The sequence below is a fragment of the Phoenix dactylifera genome, chromosome 7 (assembly GCF_051530095.1).
Source record: "Phoenix dactylifera cultivar Ajwa chromosome 7, Ajwa_hap1_PhDact_Kaust_v1.1, whole genome shotgun sequence".
Lineage (NCBI taxonomy): Eukaryota > Viridiplantae > Streptophyta > Magnoliopsida > Arecales > Arecaceae > Phoenix > Phoenix dactylifera.
Genome location: NC_143196.1, coordinates 10510266 through 10529567, shown reverse-complemented (window position 1 = coordinate 10529567; position 19302 = coordinate 10510266). Strand labels below are relative to the sequence as shown.

The 19302-nt window shown below is 38.9% G+C and overlaps 1 protein-coding gene across 5 annotated transcripts; it reads right to left on the bottom strand.

The window, feature by feature from the left end:
* Nucleotides 1–15266: 15266 nt before the first annotated feature.
* LOC149753143 (putative potassium transporter 8) lies at nucleotides 15267–18466 on the bottom strand. Of its 5 annotated transcripts, XM_089924292.1 has the most exons (6): nucleotides 17558–18466; nucleotides 17340–17440; nucleotides 16923–17157; nucleotides 16592–16837; nucleotides 16394–16447; nucleotides 15267–15554 (listed from the first exon to the last, which is right to left on the bottom strand). In XM_089924292.1, exons 2-6 carry the CDS (start codon nucleotides 17376–17378, stop codon nucleotides 15529–15531), a joined length of 600 nt encoding a protein of 199 aa, XP_089780418.1. In that variant the 5' UTR covers nucleotides 17379–17440; nucleotides 17558–18466; the 3' UTR covers nucleotides 15267–15528. The 5 variants fall into 5 exon arrangements, with proteins under 5 accessions (XP_089780418.1, XP_089780416.1, XP_089780417.1 ...); XM_089924290.1 differs by lacking the exon at nucleotides 15267–15554 and having other exon boundaries at nucleotides 15575–16447; XM_089924291.1 differs by lacking the exon at nucleotides 15267–15554 and having other exon boundaries at nucleotides 15575–16447; nucleotides 18196–18466.
* Nucleotides 18467–19302: the final 836 nt, after the last annotated feature.

Below are 19302 nucleotides of genomic sequence, written 5' to 3'. Positions count from 1 at the left end.
GCAGAACGTCCTCTAATATTTCATGCCTGGAGTGGTGGTTTGCCTGGGTCTCTGTTGTTTTCATCTGAGATTCAAAATAACATCTCATGCAGCAACAAACCATGTTGGATTTTGCCTTCAGCAGCACCACATTTCATTTTTGTTGCTAAGTGTTGGTAAAAGCTAATTATGCTGAATTGAGGCAAAAGCCCCATCTATTTAGTTGCTTACTGAAAAGTGTTCCGCGCAAAGATCACTTCAGTGAGATGAATGTATGTATATGTGTAGCTTTACTTCTGCACAATCAGCATATAGACGTTCTTATGATTAAGATGGAGATGCAGAGTCCTGCTCAGCCATGCTGAGGAGGATAGAGAAGTTTCATTACTGCCTTGTTAGACTGAACTGGTGAACGGTGAGCAGACTGTTGTTATCAATGGTGTAAATGATACCTGCCTAATTGGGCTGCATTTAGAATGTGACTTATATATGAAATGTCATGGTTCTAGCTTTTGAATTTGATTCCTTCATGGTTATAAGCTTGTCGGACAGTTTTGATAGTTCAATTCGTAGGCTATGGTGGGCTATACAACCGGGCACACAAAGCCGCCAGGTCGAAGCGCACCAGACTGCCTTCAGCACCTAATTACCAGGTTTCTCTATATTGGTTGCCCAAATTTCAAGCAATATTTATGTGGACAAAATGATAGATGCTGGAGGAAATATTAGAAGAGTGTATTAAAGAAGTAAGGTTACATGTTGGAAGAATTGAATGAAATTATCTTCTTTAATGAGATCCTCTTCCTCTTCTTCCTTATTTTATTTTCTTTTACTCCTGAAACAAGTCTTCACTCCTGTGAGGCATATTGACGTCATTTAAAATTCAAAAAAAAAATGATATAAATAATGGGGCTTAAATTGGAAAAGATCACGACAGAGAAGAAATCAGATGTGGAAATCTTGGCAGGCTTATCATGTTTGGCTTAGATTTTGAAATTTATATTTTATCTTTTTTATCTTTGAAGATTTTACTGAAGCCACGCATCTTGTTTGTTTTGAAAGAAAGGTACCATTTACTTTTAGGAGCCTATTTAAACGAGTGGGCTGAAAATTCTATAAGATTGAGCTGGATTAGTACTCTAGCAAAATTACAGAATTACAGGCAGGGTGGGGCAAATAAATTTCAGCAGATTTTTTTTTTCCCTCCGAGATTCAGGCCGCCCACAGGTTCTAATTGATTTTTTTCTTCTTTTTTTTCATGGAATGTGCTTCTGATTGATCCAATGTTTTTTAAAGGCATACTTTAGTACAAAATTATTATAGTATGCACTTCCATTACAAGATATACAAAAAGCGGTTAGTACGCCAACCCGGTGTTATCAGGTAACCAGCTCTGTCAGCTTGCAGTTTGGCCCAGAAAACTTGAGCTTGGGTTGAAAAAATTAGAGCCTAGTTAATTCTTATGGGGATAGATTGTAAACATATGTCGGTGCAAATGGGTCGGATCTTGGGTGATTCGGATTCAATCCGATTTTTTGTTCGGATCTTAATTTTGGACCTAGATCCGATTCGGTTGAAGATTGGATCGGGTCCGAGTCGGTCCGGATCCAATTTTTTTATGCTTTTGGGAAAGGATTTGGGCAAATCTAATTTGGTCATATCATAATTATGAGGGGCTGGGTGACCCGTGACTTGAAAGACTTGCAATTGACCTCCGGTCAGAACAGATGACCCATGACTGCTAACTAAGTCGGTCTACAAGCCAAATTTCATATCACACTATTTTTTGTCCATATGACTGATTGGACGGAACTTGGTGTCTCCCAGCTCCCCTCTCACGAGGACAAATAAAATCCCAGACCGTCTTCCAAAATCCAATTCCATTGCAGAAAACTGGCACATGACCCATATTCAGTTCAGTGTTCCCTCACTTCCTCCCTGCAAAAGTTAAAAAAAACAGAAGCCAAAAAATAAAAGGAAAAAAAAAAAAGCCAGCTACCGAGACACCAGAGGTATCAACAGTGTAATAGATCGAGAGAGAATCCTGATGGACCAATAGTGCTATGACCCACACAAAAAAAAAACTCCCTTTTGCTCCCCCCCCCTCTCTCTCTCTTCGGGTCCATTCGGGTCGAGTCGGATCCATTAGGTAAACCCAGACCCGACTCAGAAAATGATTTGGATCCAACTTTAAGATCCGACCCGGACCCGCGGGTCCTAAAATTCGGATTGGGTCGGGTCTACGCGGGTCGGGTCGGGTCTCGGTTCGACCCGACCCATTTGCAGCCTTACATATGTGATATAAGATTTAGCTAGATATTTAAGGACCAATTTAAAATGATCAATCAACAAAAAGTTTGGTTAGTTACAAGGTTTTTATTGGTAAGCACTTCCAATACAAGATATGCCAAAAAAAACTCCCGCTAGTATTGGCTTATCATATCCCAATAAAATCCAGCTGATACAATAGACTGACATTTTTAATTATTTTTCCACTTTCCTAAACAGACTTTCTTCAATAAATTTATTGGCTTATCATATCCCAATAAATTGCTCTTCAATAATTTTTCAAGCTATAAAACTTCCAAATTAAGTTGGAGAAAGTATGGATTAAGGAGATTAAGTGGATGAGGTAAAATGAAAGAAATATAAGCCAATTATCACTTCTAGAGCTTCAACTTGAGCATCAATTTGAGAAGTGACTATTCAAATCCTCCACCCACTTCAAAGAGAACTTCCAAAAATCTATTAAGGGTGTGCTTCAACTTTCAATTATTTAGTTCCACCATAAGTTAAGAGCAAGCAAGAAAAGAAAAATAGAAAAGGGCTAAATTTCATTCACGTCAAGATTCCAACATTTGGAGCATTTAAACTCGAGCTGCAATGACATTTATTCAAACTTTGTAGAACCTATATTATATTTATTTATCGTTCTTTCTTTTATGCATGAGATTAAAAAATCTCTCTTCTTCTTTACAATTGGATCCATCCTCTCTTTCCTCCTCCTGAAGGAAAGGGGAAGCAAACCGATTCAAAAGCGCCAGACGAATGGCAGTGGGTCGTTAAAAACAGATGGAGCCTTGGAAAGGAAAGAAGGCTCTGGAAGAATAGCGTTGAGAATAATTTGAGATCCGTATGTGTGATCCAATGGTTGATTTGCAAGAAGGAAGGGGAATCCTTCTTTCGTGCGAAATATACAATCCATGCCTTATATTTCCTGCCAAATATATTTTTGTCTTAAACTATGGGACTGGTAGCTTCAAATAATATATGGTCAACATCCTTTTTCACTCTCTCCACTTCAAAATAATTTTTCCTACAAAATCTAGAAAGAAGTTAGTATTCCAAAAATAAAAAAAATAGAGTGAGCAATTCACTTACCATGTTTTCTTACCATATGAGGATGAAATAATACGTAAAATTCCTATGAGCATTTGACTACCTGAGGACCACACGTTCAAATATTTCATTTATAAAAGATATTTTAAAGTTGAGTACTTATCATGTATCTTGAAATTTGTAGAGTGTTTCAGCTATCGTGATATCAAGTCTGGGTGGGTGCAAAATTCCTTTCGAACTTGGCAACTTATGTGGATGCAGAGAGTCTAAATAAAATTATTTCTTTGAAAATTTTGCGCTCACGTATTGCTAACACATCTAAACTTTGTAAAAAAGAAAATAAATGTAGAAGAACATTTGAATTACATGGTTTTCCAATCAAATACCACTTTGTGTATATTCAAGGAGTGATGCCTTGCATCTAAAATATGGTTCCTTAGTCCTTCATGGTGAAGATCGTTGCAAGAAAAGCCTTATCATTCAACTGGATGTGCATGTACAGATAAAACAGAAAAGGTTAGGCCTTTTTGTTAACATCTTGCGCTATTCCAAAAGGTTGAAAAAACCTAGTATTCAAAGGGAAGCTCAGGGCCCCTTTAGTTTTTTGAATGACTTCATCAACTCTCAAGAATAAATAAAGTGACCCAACAAAATATTTCGGTTGTCAATTGGAAGCCACCTACCAACATCTTTTCAAAGGTAAACATTGAAGGTTTTATATTCAAAAAGGAGGCATTTTCACACACGAGGGTTGTCATTTGAAATTAGAAGGGCGAGTTCATTGCTTGCATGTCTAAAAGACTGGAAATTCTGGGCTCTGCCGGGCATATTGAAGCACTAGCTGCTAAAGAGGACCTCCAATTTGAACAAGATTTAGGAATCTCTGATATTGTGCTGAAAGGGGATGCACAGGAAATCTTGAATGCAATTGCAAACAATGGAGCTGATTTTTTTGGTGTGAGCCATCACAATAGATAGAATAACCTTCACAAGCTAGAATAACCTTTGACTTCCTTCACTTCTTCCATCAGGTATAGTAATGAAATCATATGCAGGTTACAAAAGATTGTGATAATAGCCAGCAAATCTTAACTTTTCTAAGTGTTGGCTTTATGACTACATATAAGTTTAAGAATGTCTAATAACTGGTTCTCATCTTGAAGCACCTTCACAGGCTGCAATTAATTACTTGGGCAATGCAAATTATGCACCTTAGGCAAAACAGGAGCTATATAAAACATAAAACATAGAAGAGTAAATGTTAAGCAAGAAATATACATAATCAGTTATGTATATTAGTTCCCATAAACCTTATCAAAATTCTCTAAATCTTGATAGGCCTATTATTGTATAATATGAGAAGTAGAAGAAGAAAGAAACATTGAAACGTCATATTTGGGATGGCAGGCTCGTCTCTCTTTCTACCATCATTCTAAAACTTCCTAAGTACTTCAGCCCTTAAGAACTCATCTAGTACAGAAATTTGATAGCCTAGAAAGCATTCACTGAAAATTATGACAAGAAACTCAATCCTCTTTCTCCTTGATACACCTTTTTTCCTTTGAGCCTTATCTAAACTATTTTCCCCCTACCACTTATTGTGGCAATTAAATTAGCATTTTAACATCTGCCTTAACTATTGCCTCAAATGTATTTCTGCTGATGAACTGATAAATCATACTATCACGCCCCCGACCCGAGATCACGAACCGGGGGTCCACACCAACCGCCGCACACCTATTGGAAACTCTTCCCATGAGCATGCAAGGCATCTTAACTAAATATCTCAAATATATAAAATAATTTAACTAAATAAAAATGTAATCTTATTTCATTAACTAACTCAAATTATAAAGTCCCACAGTTCTAAATATGCAGCGAAACAATAAATTTAGCAAAATGCAAAATTTAGTTCTTTACATAACAAAACATTGCAATGTCTAATGATCATAATAAATGTCCAAGATGACAGTTCAACCTAAATAAATTCTAATTCAAAAATAGCTTAGGCTACTATCCTTCTAGTCGCTCTTCTATTTTGTAAAATTCCGGATCGAGCTAATTTTTCGGATCTGTAAAAATAGTAAGAAATCGTATAATGAGCTAGACAGCTCAGTAAGTAATAAATACTTTAACTAGACAATTCATATAATAACATAAAATATAAATACAATTTATGACGAATCAGCATAATGACATAATCAATTTCTTTTCAAACACAAGTCTACTGAAATTTGTATCTTTCAAATATCCATATATATAATCATAAATCCGATTTGAAACAATCACATTCAACTCAACAGCTTTTAACTACGACCACACTTATACCTTATGGAGGGGCTAAAAATAGAACCGCACTTATACTCGGCAGAGTCGGCCAAAATACCACACTTATATCCTATGGAGTGGGTCAGAATACCGTACTTATACCTTACGGAGTGGGCCAGAATACCACACTTATACCCTATGGTGGGGTCAGAATTGCCAATGCATAATCCCTAATTGGCAGGATCTAGAACATAGTCAGGCGGAGAGTTCCAAATCTGATGCACATCAAAATATTTTTTGTAACATAATAGATATATTATAATCTGATCTAAATATGCATATACGATGTAAGGACAGTAAATATAACAATAGTCCGAAAAATATTATTCTAATTCACATATCTATTTTTTCATTCAAATCATCATCTTGTAAAATTCATAAATCACATATGAATTCATTAACAATTTATTCGATGCAAAAATAATATTATATAAATGAAAACTCTAGAAAAGATAGTTCATTACTTACGTTGAACGCGATACACCATAAATCTAATTAATCTCATAAATTCCTCGCAGAACCTAATATCCAAAAATCATATTCTTCTTTTAAAATTCATCACAATATATAAAAAACTTAAATTTTAATGTTCCCCTATGGCTGACCCTGCAGAAGTGCCTAGTACCTCGAGTTCGGATTCATACCCGTAAACACCCCCTTTCTCCCTTTTCTTTCTTCTTTTCTTTTTCTTTTTTCTTCTTATTTTCTTTTTCTTTTTCCTTCTTCTCCCGAAGCTTCCTTTCCTCCCTTTTTTTTTTCTTCTTCTCCCCTTCCCTTCCTCTCCCGTGACCATAGAGGGGGAGGCGTGACCCCATGCTGATGTTGGGAATCCTAGTGGTCTTATGTGTATATTTTTAAAATTTTACAGCGGAAGCAATTGAAATTAACATCTTAATTTCTACGCATGCAAGAGATCATATCTCAATAATAAAATAGATCCAGAATTTTAAACATCTATCATAAACAAGTATGCATGATTCTATGTCTAACATGTAATCATGCAGATTTCAGCAACCTAGTTGAGTTCTAATCCTAATTTCTAATGAGATCAGATCTCATACGTTTTTGCTTTGAGAACTTTGATGATGCCTTGATCACCTAATGTAGCCGCATATACATCCGACCTCTACGGATAGTCTACGCGAAGCTCTAGGATGATCCACAACTACAGGAGTGCTAGCTCGTGCAGAGGTATTACAGTGGCTGAATGGTTTTCCTTCGAAGTACTCAACTTTTGATTCTTCTTCAAGAGGATAAAGAATGGAGATGAAGGAGAAGAAGGTGAAGAGAGGAGACGGCAGGTTTCAGAATTTTTCAGAGTACCTAGGTCTCTCAAAAATTCTCTATCCTAAACCCTAGGCGTGGGGGTCTTTGTATAGCCAAAAGACCCTCCACTCCTCACACCTATTTTAGCCAATTTGTTTGGCTGATAAAAATCCCAAAAAATTATGGTGAACCAGCAGGTAAGAGGAGATGATTATGCCTCTTTTTTGTGTGCTTTGAATCCCAACAAACTAGGGATTCATGCGCCCAAATTTCAACCGTATGCCACCCTTCTTCATGCACATTGTATTCCCTACAAATTGGGGATTTCATCCTAATCTTTTTAGAAAGGTTTGAGGCGCCATATTTATTGAGAAACTAGTCCCACGCCTCCTATTTTCTCACGCCAAAAATTGGCCAAAAATAAAGAGGGAGGGGCCATGAATTTAGAGGATAAGTTAAGGTGTCAATTTTCTTCTTCAAGAAGGAAAGTTAGGATTCTAAAATTTAAGAATTCTTCTCCTTATCAATTTCTGAATTTTTGAACTTAGAATCCTTATCAAATAAGGACTTCTAATAGACTCGGGTCAAGCCCAATCCAATTGGGTCAAGTTCCATCAATTGGGTCGAGCCCAATCCAATTAGGTCAAACCCTGATGAAGCTCAAATTGAGTCTTCAATTTGGCTCAACCTAAGCTCAATTATTCAATCAAATTGAGTTCATTAGCAATATAATTGCTAATTAATCCTTCAATAATTCAATAATTATTTTACTGCAACTTTTGCTTAGGGTAATTTGTCAATCGAATTGACCGATGTGCCCCTAGACGATTCTTAATCGTCGATCAGCCATTTGATCAACCTAAAAACTTCTATGCATGTGACCCTATAGGTCCAAACCTAAGCCGATAGCACAAGAACAACTTCATGTACTAATCAAAATGACCATCTAACAATGGTGCCTGACGTCCGAATAGGCCGAATGATTGCAAAGCAACATTCAAGAATCCTTGGACTATGGTTACTGTATAATTAATCCCTATGACTCCAAATGCCTAGGATGACTTCAGAATTCTGTCAACTCTTTAATCAGTGCATACAAAATGTGTTTCAACTTTACAAATCCTATGACTCCTCACAAGAATTATCCTGACCAAGGTTTTGCTAAACTGAACACAAGGGCATTATCTTCTGTCACCAGAAGGGGTCAATTTCATCTTGACTCACGCACCGAGTTCGCAAGTACTTGATTGCACCCAGTAGCCTTCCATCACTAAATTAGAAATTCAGATAGTCCGACACCAAAGTACAGTGAGTTGCTTGTAAGTCACCGTGGTGATCTCAGGTCTGAGGGATACTTATACCCATATCCACTCGGAGCATTTTAGAACTGGTCACGTTCAATGAAATATACTCCTATACTTCACCTGTGTGGCATATTAGTGTCTCTACACTCCTTGGTTAAGAGGACAAGCAATGATATGGCACACAACAACCTATTCTTGATAATACTATTGTCCTAGTAATAGCATATCGGTTGGTCGCGAACAGTTTAAGGATCATAGACAAATCCTTCTTTATCTTTTAGAAGAGTCCTAAGGACTTCATCACATTACAAGAGTTCAAGAAGATTTACAAAATATATGCGATGAATAATGCTAAATAATCTTTTATTATTTCATTAATTCATATACAATTCAATCATCAACAGGCTGACGATTGACTTTTAGGATATAATTCTTAACAACTCCCACTTGGACTAAAGCCAATCAGTACAGTATCGTATACCCATTTTCGATTTATAATCGTTGAACTCTTTGATGCCGAGGACTTTAGTAAATGGGTCGGCCAGATTTTTCTTTCCATCGATCTTCTGATGATCTATATCACCTCGTTCTACTATCTCTCGAACAAGATGATATCGCCGCAGAATGTGCTTGGTCCGCTGATGTGTTTTTGGTTTCTTCGCTTGAGCAATGGCTCCAGTGTTATCACAGAATAGTGGAACTGGACCATCAATGGAGGGTGCTACTCTAAGCTCGGTGATGAACTTTCGCATCCATACAGCTTTCTTGGTAGCATCGGATGCAGCAATGTACTCTGCCTCACACACTGAATCAGCCACAGTATGCTGCTTAAAACTTTTCCAACAGACAACACCACCTTTAAGGGTAAATATGTAACCCGATACACTTTTGCTGTCATCTTGATCTGACTGGAAACTAGAATCAGTGTATCCTACTAATTTCAAGTCAGTATCTCCATAGAGAAGCCACTGGTCCTTAGTATTTCTTAAATACTTAAGAATGGTTTTTACAATCTTCCAGTTGCTACCTGGATCAGACTGGTATCTACTCACTACCCCTAGTGAGTGTGCCACGTCTGATCTGGTACATATCATTGCATACATAATAGATCCCACTAATGAAGCATATGAAATTCTATTCATAGTTTCTCTTTCTTAAGGAGTTGTCGGACAATCCTTTTTAGAGAGCTGAATTCCATGGCCCATCAGAAGATAGCCTTTCTTGGAATTCATCATGCTGAACCTTTTCAGCACGGTATCAATATACATGGATTGGGACAACCGAAGCAACTTTTTAGATCTATCTCTATAGATCTTCATCCCTAGGATGTAGGATGCTTCTTCCAAATTCTTCATAGAGAATTGTGATGATAGCCAAACTTTTATTCCTTGTAATGCAGGGATGTTATTCCCGATTAAGAGAATATCATCCACATACAAAACAAGAAATACAATCACTAAACCATTAGCCCATTTATATATAGAAGGTTCTTCTTCATTTTTAATGAAGCCATACGTTCTGATCACTTTATCAAAACGTATGCTCCAACTCCGAGAAGCTTGCTTTAATCCATATATGGATCTCTGAAGCTTGCACACTTTTGATTCATCTGCGGATGTAAAATCTTCAGGTTGTATCATATACATCTTTTCTTCCAAATCTCCATTTAAGAAGGCGATTTTCACATCCACCTGCCAGATTTCATAATCAAAATGTGCTGCTATCGCAAGCATAATCCGAATAGATTTGAGCATTGTCGCGGAAGAAAACGTTTCGTCATAGTCAATACCATAACGTTAACGATATTTCTTAGCAACCAGATGGGCTTTGTAGGTGTCCACCTTTCCGTCTGCGCCCCTTTTTCTTTCGAAAATCTATTCGCACCCTATGGGTTTTATTCCTTCGGGTGGGTCAACCAATGTCCATACATTATTGACCTCCATGGATTCCATTTTGGAATGCATGGCTTCCAGCCATTTATCGGAGTCGTTCCTCTGCATTGCATCCATATAGGTGATCGGATCCTCATCATTTTCATTAAGCTCAACAAGATCCTCGTCCCGGACCAAGAAACCATAGTATATGTCTGGATGACGTGGTACTCTACTAGATCGCCTTAAGGATGTTTTTATAATGGGTTCTAGGCTTGATTTAATCAAATCAGGTTCTAATGGTTCAGTGGGTGCTGTCGGTTCTTCTACATGTTAAATTTCTTCAAGTCCAACATTAGGGCTATTAGTTTCTTCTCCAAAAAATTCTTTCTCCAAGAAGACAACTCTATTGCTGACGAACAACTTTTGTTCTTCAGCAAGGTAGAAATAATAACCTTTAGTTTCTTTTGGATAGCCAACAAAAGAACATCTATTAGACCTAGCTTCGAGTTTGTCTGCTTTCAAATATTTGACGTAGGCTGGACACCCCCAGACCCTAAGGTGAGTGAGCACCAGTTTACGCCCTGTCCACATCTCATGTGGTGTTTTAGTCACAGACTTACACCCCCAGACCCTAAGGTGAGTGAGCACCGGTTTATGCCCTGTCCACATCTCATGTAGTGTTTTAGTCACAGACTTACTTGGAACTTTATTAAGAATATAAGAAGCTGTTTCAAGCGCATATCCCCAGAAGGATATTGGCAGACTAGCATACCCCATCATGGATCGAACCATGTCTAACAAGATTTGATTCCTCCTTTCTGACACTCCATTATATTGAGGTGTACCAGGAGGAGTCCACTGAGAGAGGATCCCATTCCCTTCTAGATGTGTCACAAACTCACTGGTGAGGTATTCACCTTGTTGACCCCCTAATGGATTTTGATGAATACAAAACACTAGAGCATAATTCCATTATATCTTAACAATTTAATTAAGGAATTCATGTGTTTTATCTAGAATATTGTTGAGAAATGTCTAGGCAAGTTCCCATAATTTTTATGAATTCATTGAAGAACATTTTGAGTTAATGAAAAAGTTCAGGGACAGCCGAGACGTCTCCTGATGGTTTCAGAGACGTCTCTGGCACAAACAGGAAGAACTGGCACACTTGGAGACGTCCCCGGCACCTGCCGAGTCGTCCCCGCGTTAGCGGAGTCGACTCTCTCAGTAGTGGAGTCGACTCTCTCAGTGGCGGCAGAAAGGCAGTTTTCAAGAGATATGCGCGAGACGTCCCCACTGTACGCCGAGTCGTCCTCGCAGGTAAAAAGGAGAGTTCCCGAGTCATCCCCAAGATAGCCGAGACGGCTCTCTCAGGGTTTTCCAGAGAATGGTTTTTTCGGTGATAAGGCAGCGGAGTCGACCCTGAGACAGTGGAGCCGTCCCCATGCATAAAGTGCAGACGAGCCGAGACGTCCCCTGAAAGAGCGGAGTCGACTCTCTCAGGAAATTCCAGAGGACATGTCTTTCGGAGATAAAGAAGCGGAGTCGTCCCCAAGGCAGCGGAGTCGTCCCCACTCAGAAAGTGCAGACAAGCCGAGACGTCCCCGTAAAGTGCCGAGTCGACCCCAGACAACATAAAAAGTAAAATCCTGTAGGCGAGACGTCCCTCGTTGTAGCGGAGACGTCCCCGGAGCGCCTGGGACGCGACTGACAGCTTTTCAGGTTTGGTTTGAATTTCAAATCCTTCTCTTTTTGTTTCTAACGGCTATATTTGCTTTTTGGGCTATAAAAAGGGACCTCTTAAGTGGTTCTCAACAACTCTTCACCAACCAAAAAGCTAGATCATTCAAGAGAGAAGTTAGAAAGAAAAGCTCAAGGGAGTGAGTGCATTCAAGGAAGGAAATCAAGTATTCTCAAGTCTCCCAAGCGATTTCAAGCTCAACCACTCTCGTGCGCTCGGGATTCGAAGCTCACACTCAACCCTACGCGCTCCACCTCGGAAGAATCAACATCTCCCACGCTTCCAACGGCAAAAGGATTCTTCCGGGTTACATTATTCATACTTGTTATATTTGCTTCTTAGAGCTTTTATTTCCTTTTGTAAACTCTTTTATTGTGGTGCTTGTTCCAGTCAAGGGACTTGGAACAAGGGAAAGGCATCCCAAGCCTAAGAGAAATTGGGGGTTTTAGGGTTTGTTGTGAGCCCGGTGTAAAACAACAAGTTGGGTAGTGAACTCGCAAAACTACCGTACTGTAATCTTGGATTATAGTGGAAATTCCCAAAGGCACTTTGGGGAGTGGATGTAGGAGCGGTGAAGGCTCCGAACCACTATAAAATCGTGTGTTTGTGGTTGTCTCTTCTTATCTCTTTATCCTTATTTTAGTTCATATATTTGTGTGTTTTATTTTTAATTAGGCAAAAAGTTTTTAAAACACCCAATTCACCCCCCTCTTGGGTGACCATCTCTGGGCAACAAGTGGTATCAGAGCGGGTGCTCTGTATATTTCTTGAAAGACCTAACCGTCTTAGCCAAAGATCTAGATGGCAACACCCTTTAACAATGTTCCTGCCGAGGGGCAAGCTACCAATAGACCTCCACTCTTCAATGGGACAAATTATACCTATTGGAAGATGAGAATGAGAATTTTCATTCAAGCACAAGACTATGCCTTGTGGAGGGTTATAGTCAAGGGACCACAAGAACCATCACACGTGGTGAATGGCATTCGAGTTCCCAAACCTGAGGAGGATTGGAATGAGAATGATGATAGGATGGCTCAACTCAATTCTAGAGCCATGAACTCATTATTTTGTTCTCTAGATGTAAATGAGTTCAATAGAGTCTCTACATGCAGTTCCGCTAAGGAAATATGGGATAGGCTTGAAGTTACCCACGAGGGTACAAATCAAGTCAAAGAGTCCAAAGTGAACATTCTAGTTTACAAGTATGAATTGTTTAAGATGGAACCTAATGAAACCATCACATGCATGTTTACACGTTTTACCGAAATTATTAATGGTCTAAAAAGCTTGGGCAAATCTTACACTAACCCCGAACTTGTGAGTAAAATTCTCAGGTCACTGCCAAAAGCATGGGAAGGAAAGGTCACGACGATTGTAGAAGCCAAAGACCTCAACACCTTGGGGCTAGAACAACTCTTGGGCTCATTGATGACGCATGAGCTCACAATGAAGCAGCATGAAGAAGAGTTGCCAAAGAAAAAGACAATCGCACTCAAGGCTACCTCAAGTGTATGTGAAGAAGAGAGCAGTGAGAGTGAAGAAGAAAGTCAAGATGAGGACTTGGGTTTGATAGTAAGGAAATTTAAAAAGTTCATGAGAAGAAAGAAACCATTCCCAAGAAAGAAATTTGGAGGGAGAAATGATTGGGAAAAAGAAAAAGAAAAAGAAAGAGACCCAATCGTATGCTATGACTGCAAGAGACCGGGACATATTCGTTTCGAATGCCCACAACAAAAGAAGCATTTTGGAAAGAAGAAGAAAAAGGCATTGAAGGCAACATGGGATGACAGTGACACATCATCCTCGGAGGAAGAGAAGGAAGAGACCGCCAATCTATGCTTCATGGCGCTCGAAGATGACGAGGTATGTCAAAACCCAACTATAAATTTTACTTTAGAAGAATTATATAATGCTTTTCAAGAACTTATGGGTGATTGTAGTATGTTAGGAGCAAAGAATAAAGAATTAAAAGCCTCAAATCAAAAATTAAAGGAAAATATTGAAAACCTATTAATTGAAAAGGAGAGCGTTAAAAATATGAACACTACTAACCTAAAAATCGAAAATTCAAGACTTAGCACTGAAAATGAAAAGGCAAAAACACTAATCAAGAAATTAAATCTAAAAGTAAATTCCCTACTCAATAGTAATACCTCACTTGCGCAAACTGTTGAATCTCTTAAAAAGGATATGAAAGAACTAGTTAAAGAAAATTTGAATCTTAAGAATGAGGTACATAAGTACAAGCCAATTGTTGAAAAATTCACACAAAGCTCTGAAAAATTAAATCTTATTCTTTCAAATCAAAGAGCTGTTTTCAATAAAGCCGGATTAGGATATAAAACTAATAAGCAACAAAAGTATCTAAAGAATTTCTTTGTAAAAGCAAAAGACGTAAAAACTGAAAAACCAACATGCACTACAAAATAATTGATATCTCCCGACGCTATATTTGGCCTATACCGACGCTTTTAAGCGTCGGCGAATTTCTCACCCACGCTCCCCAAAGCGTGGCTCCGACGTCGGGCAGGTGGGCGTGGGGCCGGTTTAGGCCGACGCGTGAAGAAAGCGTCGGCGGTCTATGCCGACGCTTTTAAGCGTCGGCTATGGTGGCCTATGCCGACGCTTTTAAGCGTCGTTAACTATGGCGTTAGCCGACGCTTTTAAGCGTCGGCAAGCTTCAAAGGCGTGCCAGTTTCCCAGTGTTGTTACGCCTAGGCCAACGGTTTTTACCGACGCTTTAAAGCGTCGGCCAAAACCTTAGTTGCCGACGCTTTAAAGCGTCGGAAAATATTGTATTCCGACGCAAAACAACGTCGGAAAAAACCGTAATGGAACACGGGTTCCGCTTAGGCCAAGGGTTTTTACCGACGCTTTAAAGCGTCGGGAAATGTAAATATTTTAAAAAAAATTAATCTATATTTTAAATACTACACTCTTCAGTTAGCAAAGACTTCAGACACAGGAATTTAAGAATCAAGATAAACGTCAGGCATCAATAGTTATGATGTCAGCAGATACTTAAACAAGAACTGGTTCCACGATACTTGAACTGATCTACCGAGCATGACAAAGCTATCAACCTTTGAATTCCAACTTCTCACACTTTTCATAGTTTGTTTGTGAAGGACAAGAAATCATCATATTGACTTTTTTAATGAAGAAGCAAGGACAAGATTGGCCCTCGAAGCACAAGGCTTTACAACGTGGCAAAGTTCTGCGTTAACAAAGTTCTGTTTCCAGTATATATACTAACGCGAAAAGAAAAAACAGAATACTAACGCGAAAAAAAACATAGGTGAAGCAAAATAAGTAAGCTCACAAGATATTATAAGTATGCTAAAACAATTAATGACAACCAAAAGCAGAATACAATCTGCTTTGTTTTAGCCAGTCCCATTCTCAATCTAACAATGATAGGGCCATGGAAAGTAATCAAATGAAACAATATTAGTCAAAATTTTCTTGACAAGAATCTCGACATATGATAGTGAGGTGCAAGAGATCAAGATACATAACTTAGGCACTCTATACAATTTCTGGATCCCAAGAATGTACACTTCACAAAACAATATATATTTTTTTCCATATGTTTATTTTCAATGTCAAAATTGTTTATGAGAAAAAGTAATCAATGGGTTGCGCCCAGTCCTCCTTGAGTAATAATGTTTTTAGTGTCTGCATAATGTTGAAGTCAGGATCTAGCTTGCGCTGCCAGCCCTACAAAAGATATCATTAAAAAATGTCACAGATCTTTTACTTGCATGCACGGATATTGCAAGTCCTAAGAGATGTTGCACGCTTCTTGCTTTTACTGCAATATCGTTATAATAAAAAACCAAGCTATTTAAATAATCAAGCACTGAAAGGAACATAAGAAAACTGCAATCCAGAATTTAAATTATCCTAAACCACTGTTACAAAGAACTTGATATACATATTCCAGCACAATTGAATGAATTTTTATAAACAAGAGGGCAGTATCATTGGAAGGCTGAAATAAACATATTAAACCATACATCAGGAGTTACCAAAGTACATTAGCAACTAAATAGAATGGTAAGAAAAGGCCCAATAGATATCAAAGAAAATTTCTGAATTTGAAAGTTAGAATTGAACAAATACACAAAGAGAAACTAATAAATGGCATAAGTACCTAACCTGGGAAAAAACATCAAACTAGATACTAACGATCAAAATCAAAAAAAGAAATATATTATTCTCTTAATTACCATATGATGTACAAGAGAATTCCAACAAATACTTTATTTATGTAAAAAATAATTAAGAGAGTTCCATAAGATGTGCACAGACAACTATATTGACTACAAGTGTTACAGGATGAAAAAGGCATGACAATATGAAACCTGAGCAGTCCAACATATAAAAAGACCAAAGAGTAGCACCATTGGGATTGACATATGGCTAAAGTAACAAGGGAGTTACGTGGTCTTCACTTATAACAAGAGACTAGTAAAATAGGCTTTTCTTAGAGCTATCAATGGACTGCTGTTGGAGCCAAAAAAAAAATTGATTCATGCGATAGAAGAAAAGCTTACATTCATGGTGGCCTTTGGACATGGCTAACTCGAGTCCTGAAACTGCAGAAAAAACTAACCAAGGGGGAAAATAAAAAAAGAGAATAAGATTAGCAAATAATGTGGAAACCTGAGCACCAGAACAAGAGAAAGAAGCCCCCCATCTCCCAACCCCACCCCACAAAAAAAAAAAACTCAATAAAAGAAAACTGGAAGCACCTGATATAGCTGGAGTGAGTACACCATCTCCAATCACCATACAGGTACCAAGCATAACCACTACTAGCAAGGCAGTGTGCAAGTTCTTATGCCTCTCAAGCCAAATTTTCACCCTTGACTTATTATTTGTTTCTGGAGGGCTTTCCAGTTTGTAAGTGGAGAGTTCTTCATCTGCAACCTGTCTGTTAGGAAGAAGGCTTACATTGGCATGCCTGCATATCAAAGAATATAGGGCGAAAGTACCACCTGCAACATCATAAATAAATAATGTCAATAAAAGGACAAAACTATTACTTCAAGAAAACAAATTTCAGAAACTGTTGATACGTACCCTGACCATTGTCATCAGCTCTAAGAACTATGGAAACATACTTGAAGAGAGGGACAAGGGTAAGAGTCCAGAACACAAACGAAAGCACACCCAAAATCTCCTCGTTTGTCTCTGAATGTTTTATATCCTCTGCAAAGGTGCTCTTATAAACATACAAAGGGGATATACTCAAATCCCCATACACCACACCTAGGCTCTGATATGCTAAAAGCAAGATGGCCTTCCAAGAATCCTTCTGAAATCAATTGGGTAATCAAGTTTTCAGCAAACCCACCAAACTAAGAAGAAAAACCTAGGTGCTAACACCTAAAACATGTTATCACCAAAGCTTGGAGAACCAAAACAAGCTCTAGGAAGAATTGAAGATGATACATGAACTTAACAACTGAAAAAAAAATTACTGGAGGGGGAACAAACCTTTGGAGCAGTGAAACTTCTTCCTAAATCAGTATTCATTATCAAGCTAAAACTTGATCTTCAGATATAGCCTTTATTCTATGCGACCTCCGCAGGTAGATCTGCATTAGGACAGCATGAGTTTCTTAATAGATGCAGCTAGAGAAAGTGAACAACCTAAAACAAGAAGATTTCAGACAATGGGTAAAAAAGCAAAAGAAGCAATCGTCACCACCCACACAGTCTGCCTTGATTCATCACCGGTTTATACGACTACCACAAACTACAGCAGCAGATCAAACCAAGCCCAAAAATTCCAAGTTCACTGAGCAAAAAGCCAAACAACAAAGAAAGAATAGCACCAATTCTCATCGTATCAAAAATTAGCATCAGCTGAAAATCAGCATCACTAACTCTTAAAAGCCATGGCAACCCTCCAATTTCAATCAGCATATCATCATGCACCAATCAGACTTGTCAAAACCATAGATAAACCCATAAACAAAACACAGAAACATTGACAAACATTTCTTCCTTCCCAACAAAACCAAGATCGACCGAGTCAGAGACCTGGTAGCATCGACATCCAACAAAACCAAATATAATAAATCTACATAAATAACAGAGGATCTAAGTGAGGAAAGCATTAGATCAAGGCCGCAAGAATTTGAGATCTAAGAAGGGGAGTGGTGTGGGGTACAACAACATAGCTTCCATTCTCATCAGTTCCTCGGAAGAGGAGGGGGCGGATTTGTGGGGAAGGGCGCACATGCTCCTCGCCCCAATCGCCCTTCCCAGCATCCATTGCAACGATCTCTTGGTCGCAATCATTTGATCTGCTCAGCAGCAGGAGGAGGAGGAGGAGGAGGAGGCTTACCTCAGAGGAGAAGGAGGAAGACGGCAGCGGGGAAGCACCGGCTCGCGATGGAGGTGGGAAGTCGGCGCGCGCACAAGTAGGGCATCGACCGAATTTTAGAGGGGGCTGGGCGAACGGAAGGAGAAGGAGGTGGCTTACCTCCTTTTAAGCGAGCCAACCTACCTCAGAAGTCGGAGGAGAAGGAGGTGGCTTACCTCAGAAGGAGACGTCGACGGCAGCGGGGAAGTCGGCAGCGGGGAAGTCGCAGATAGAAAATGAGGAGAGGGGGCCGATCGAGCGAGGGGTTGGGTTTTAAGTTTTCTAACGACGCTTTTAAGCGTCGTTGTTTCTCAGACTTATAACGACGCTAATTAGCGTCGTTGTTTGTTTTGCTTTTCCCACACTAACCCAAAGCGTCGGAAAAGGTTGGGGCTGAGCCAACCTTTACCGACGCTTTCCCCTAGCGTCGGGAAAAGTCAGTCGGCAAAACTTTCATTTGCTGTAGTGATGCTTTCTTTGTGGAAAGAACGGACATAAAGCCTACTCTTGTATTCAAAGAAAAATCCAAACTAACAAGGGTACATTTGTAAAAGCTAAAAACATAACTAAAGTATGGGTGCCTAAGGGAGTCAACTACACTAACCACGAAGGACCCAAGAAAACTTGGGTACCTAAGAGCTTCACATGATCATTCTGCAGATATGCCTTGCAGCCGGAAATAAAAAGAGAATGTGGTATCTTGATAGTGGTTGCTCAAGGCATATGACCGGTGACAAGAGTCTCTTCGTCACCTTGGAATCAAAAGAAGGAGGAGTAGTCACATTTGGAGACAATGCTAAAGGTCGAATTATTGGTGTTGGTAAAATCTCCATATCACCCTCCTCATTTATAGACAATGTATTGTTAGTTAATGGACTAAAACATAATTTATTAAGTATAAGTCAATTTTGTGACAAGGGCTTTAAAGTGTCATTTGAATCATCACTATGCATAATTAATAGTCCAATTGATAATGAGATCATACTCACAGGACATAGGCATGGAAACGTTTACATGGTAGATCTTGATGATCTCACCATGAGGGATGGCCAATATCTTGTAGCCATGAATCCCAAAGTCAATGAGACT

Coding starts and splice junctions, on each gene's coding strand:
- LOC149753143 (XM_089924290.1), bottom strand. CDS start 17,378: ATGAATACTGATTTAGGAAGAAGTTTCACTGCTCCAAAG. Junction 16,838..16,922: donor AGCTGATGACAATGGTCAGG/GTACGTATCAAC, acceptor ATGATGTTGCAG/GTGGTACTTTCGCCCTATAT. Junction 16,448..16,591: donor ACTCACTCCAGCTATATCAG/GTGCTTCCAGTT, acceptor CCCCTTGGTTAG/TTTTTTCTGCAGTTTCAGGA.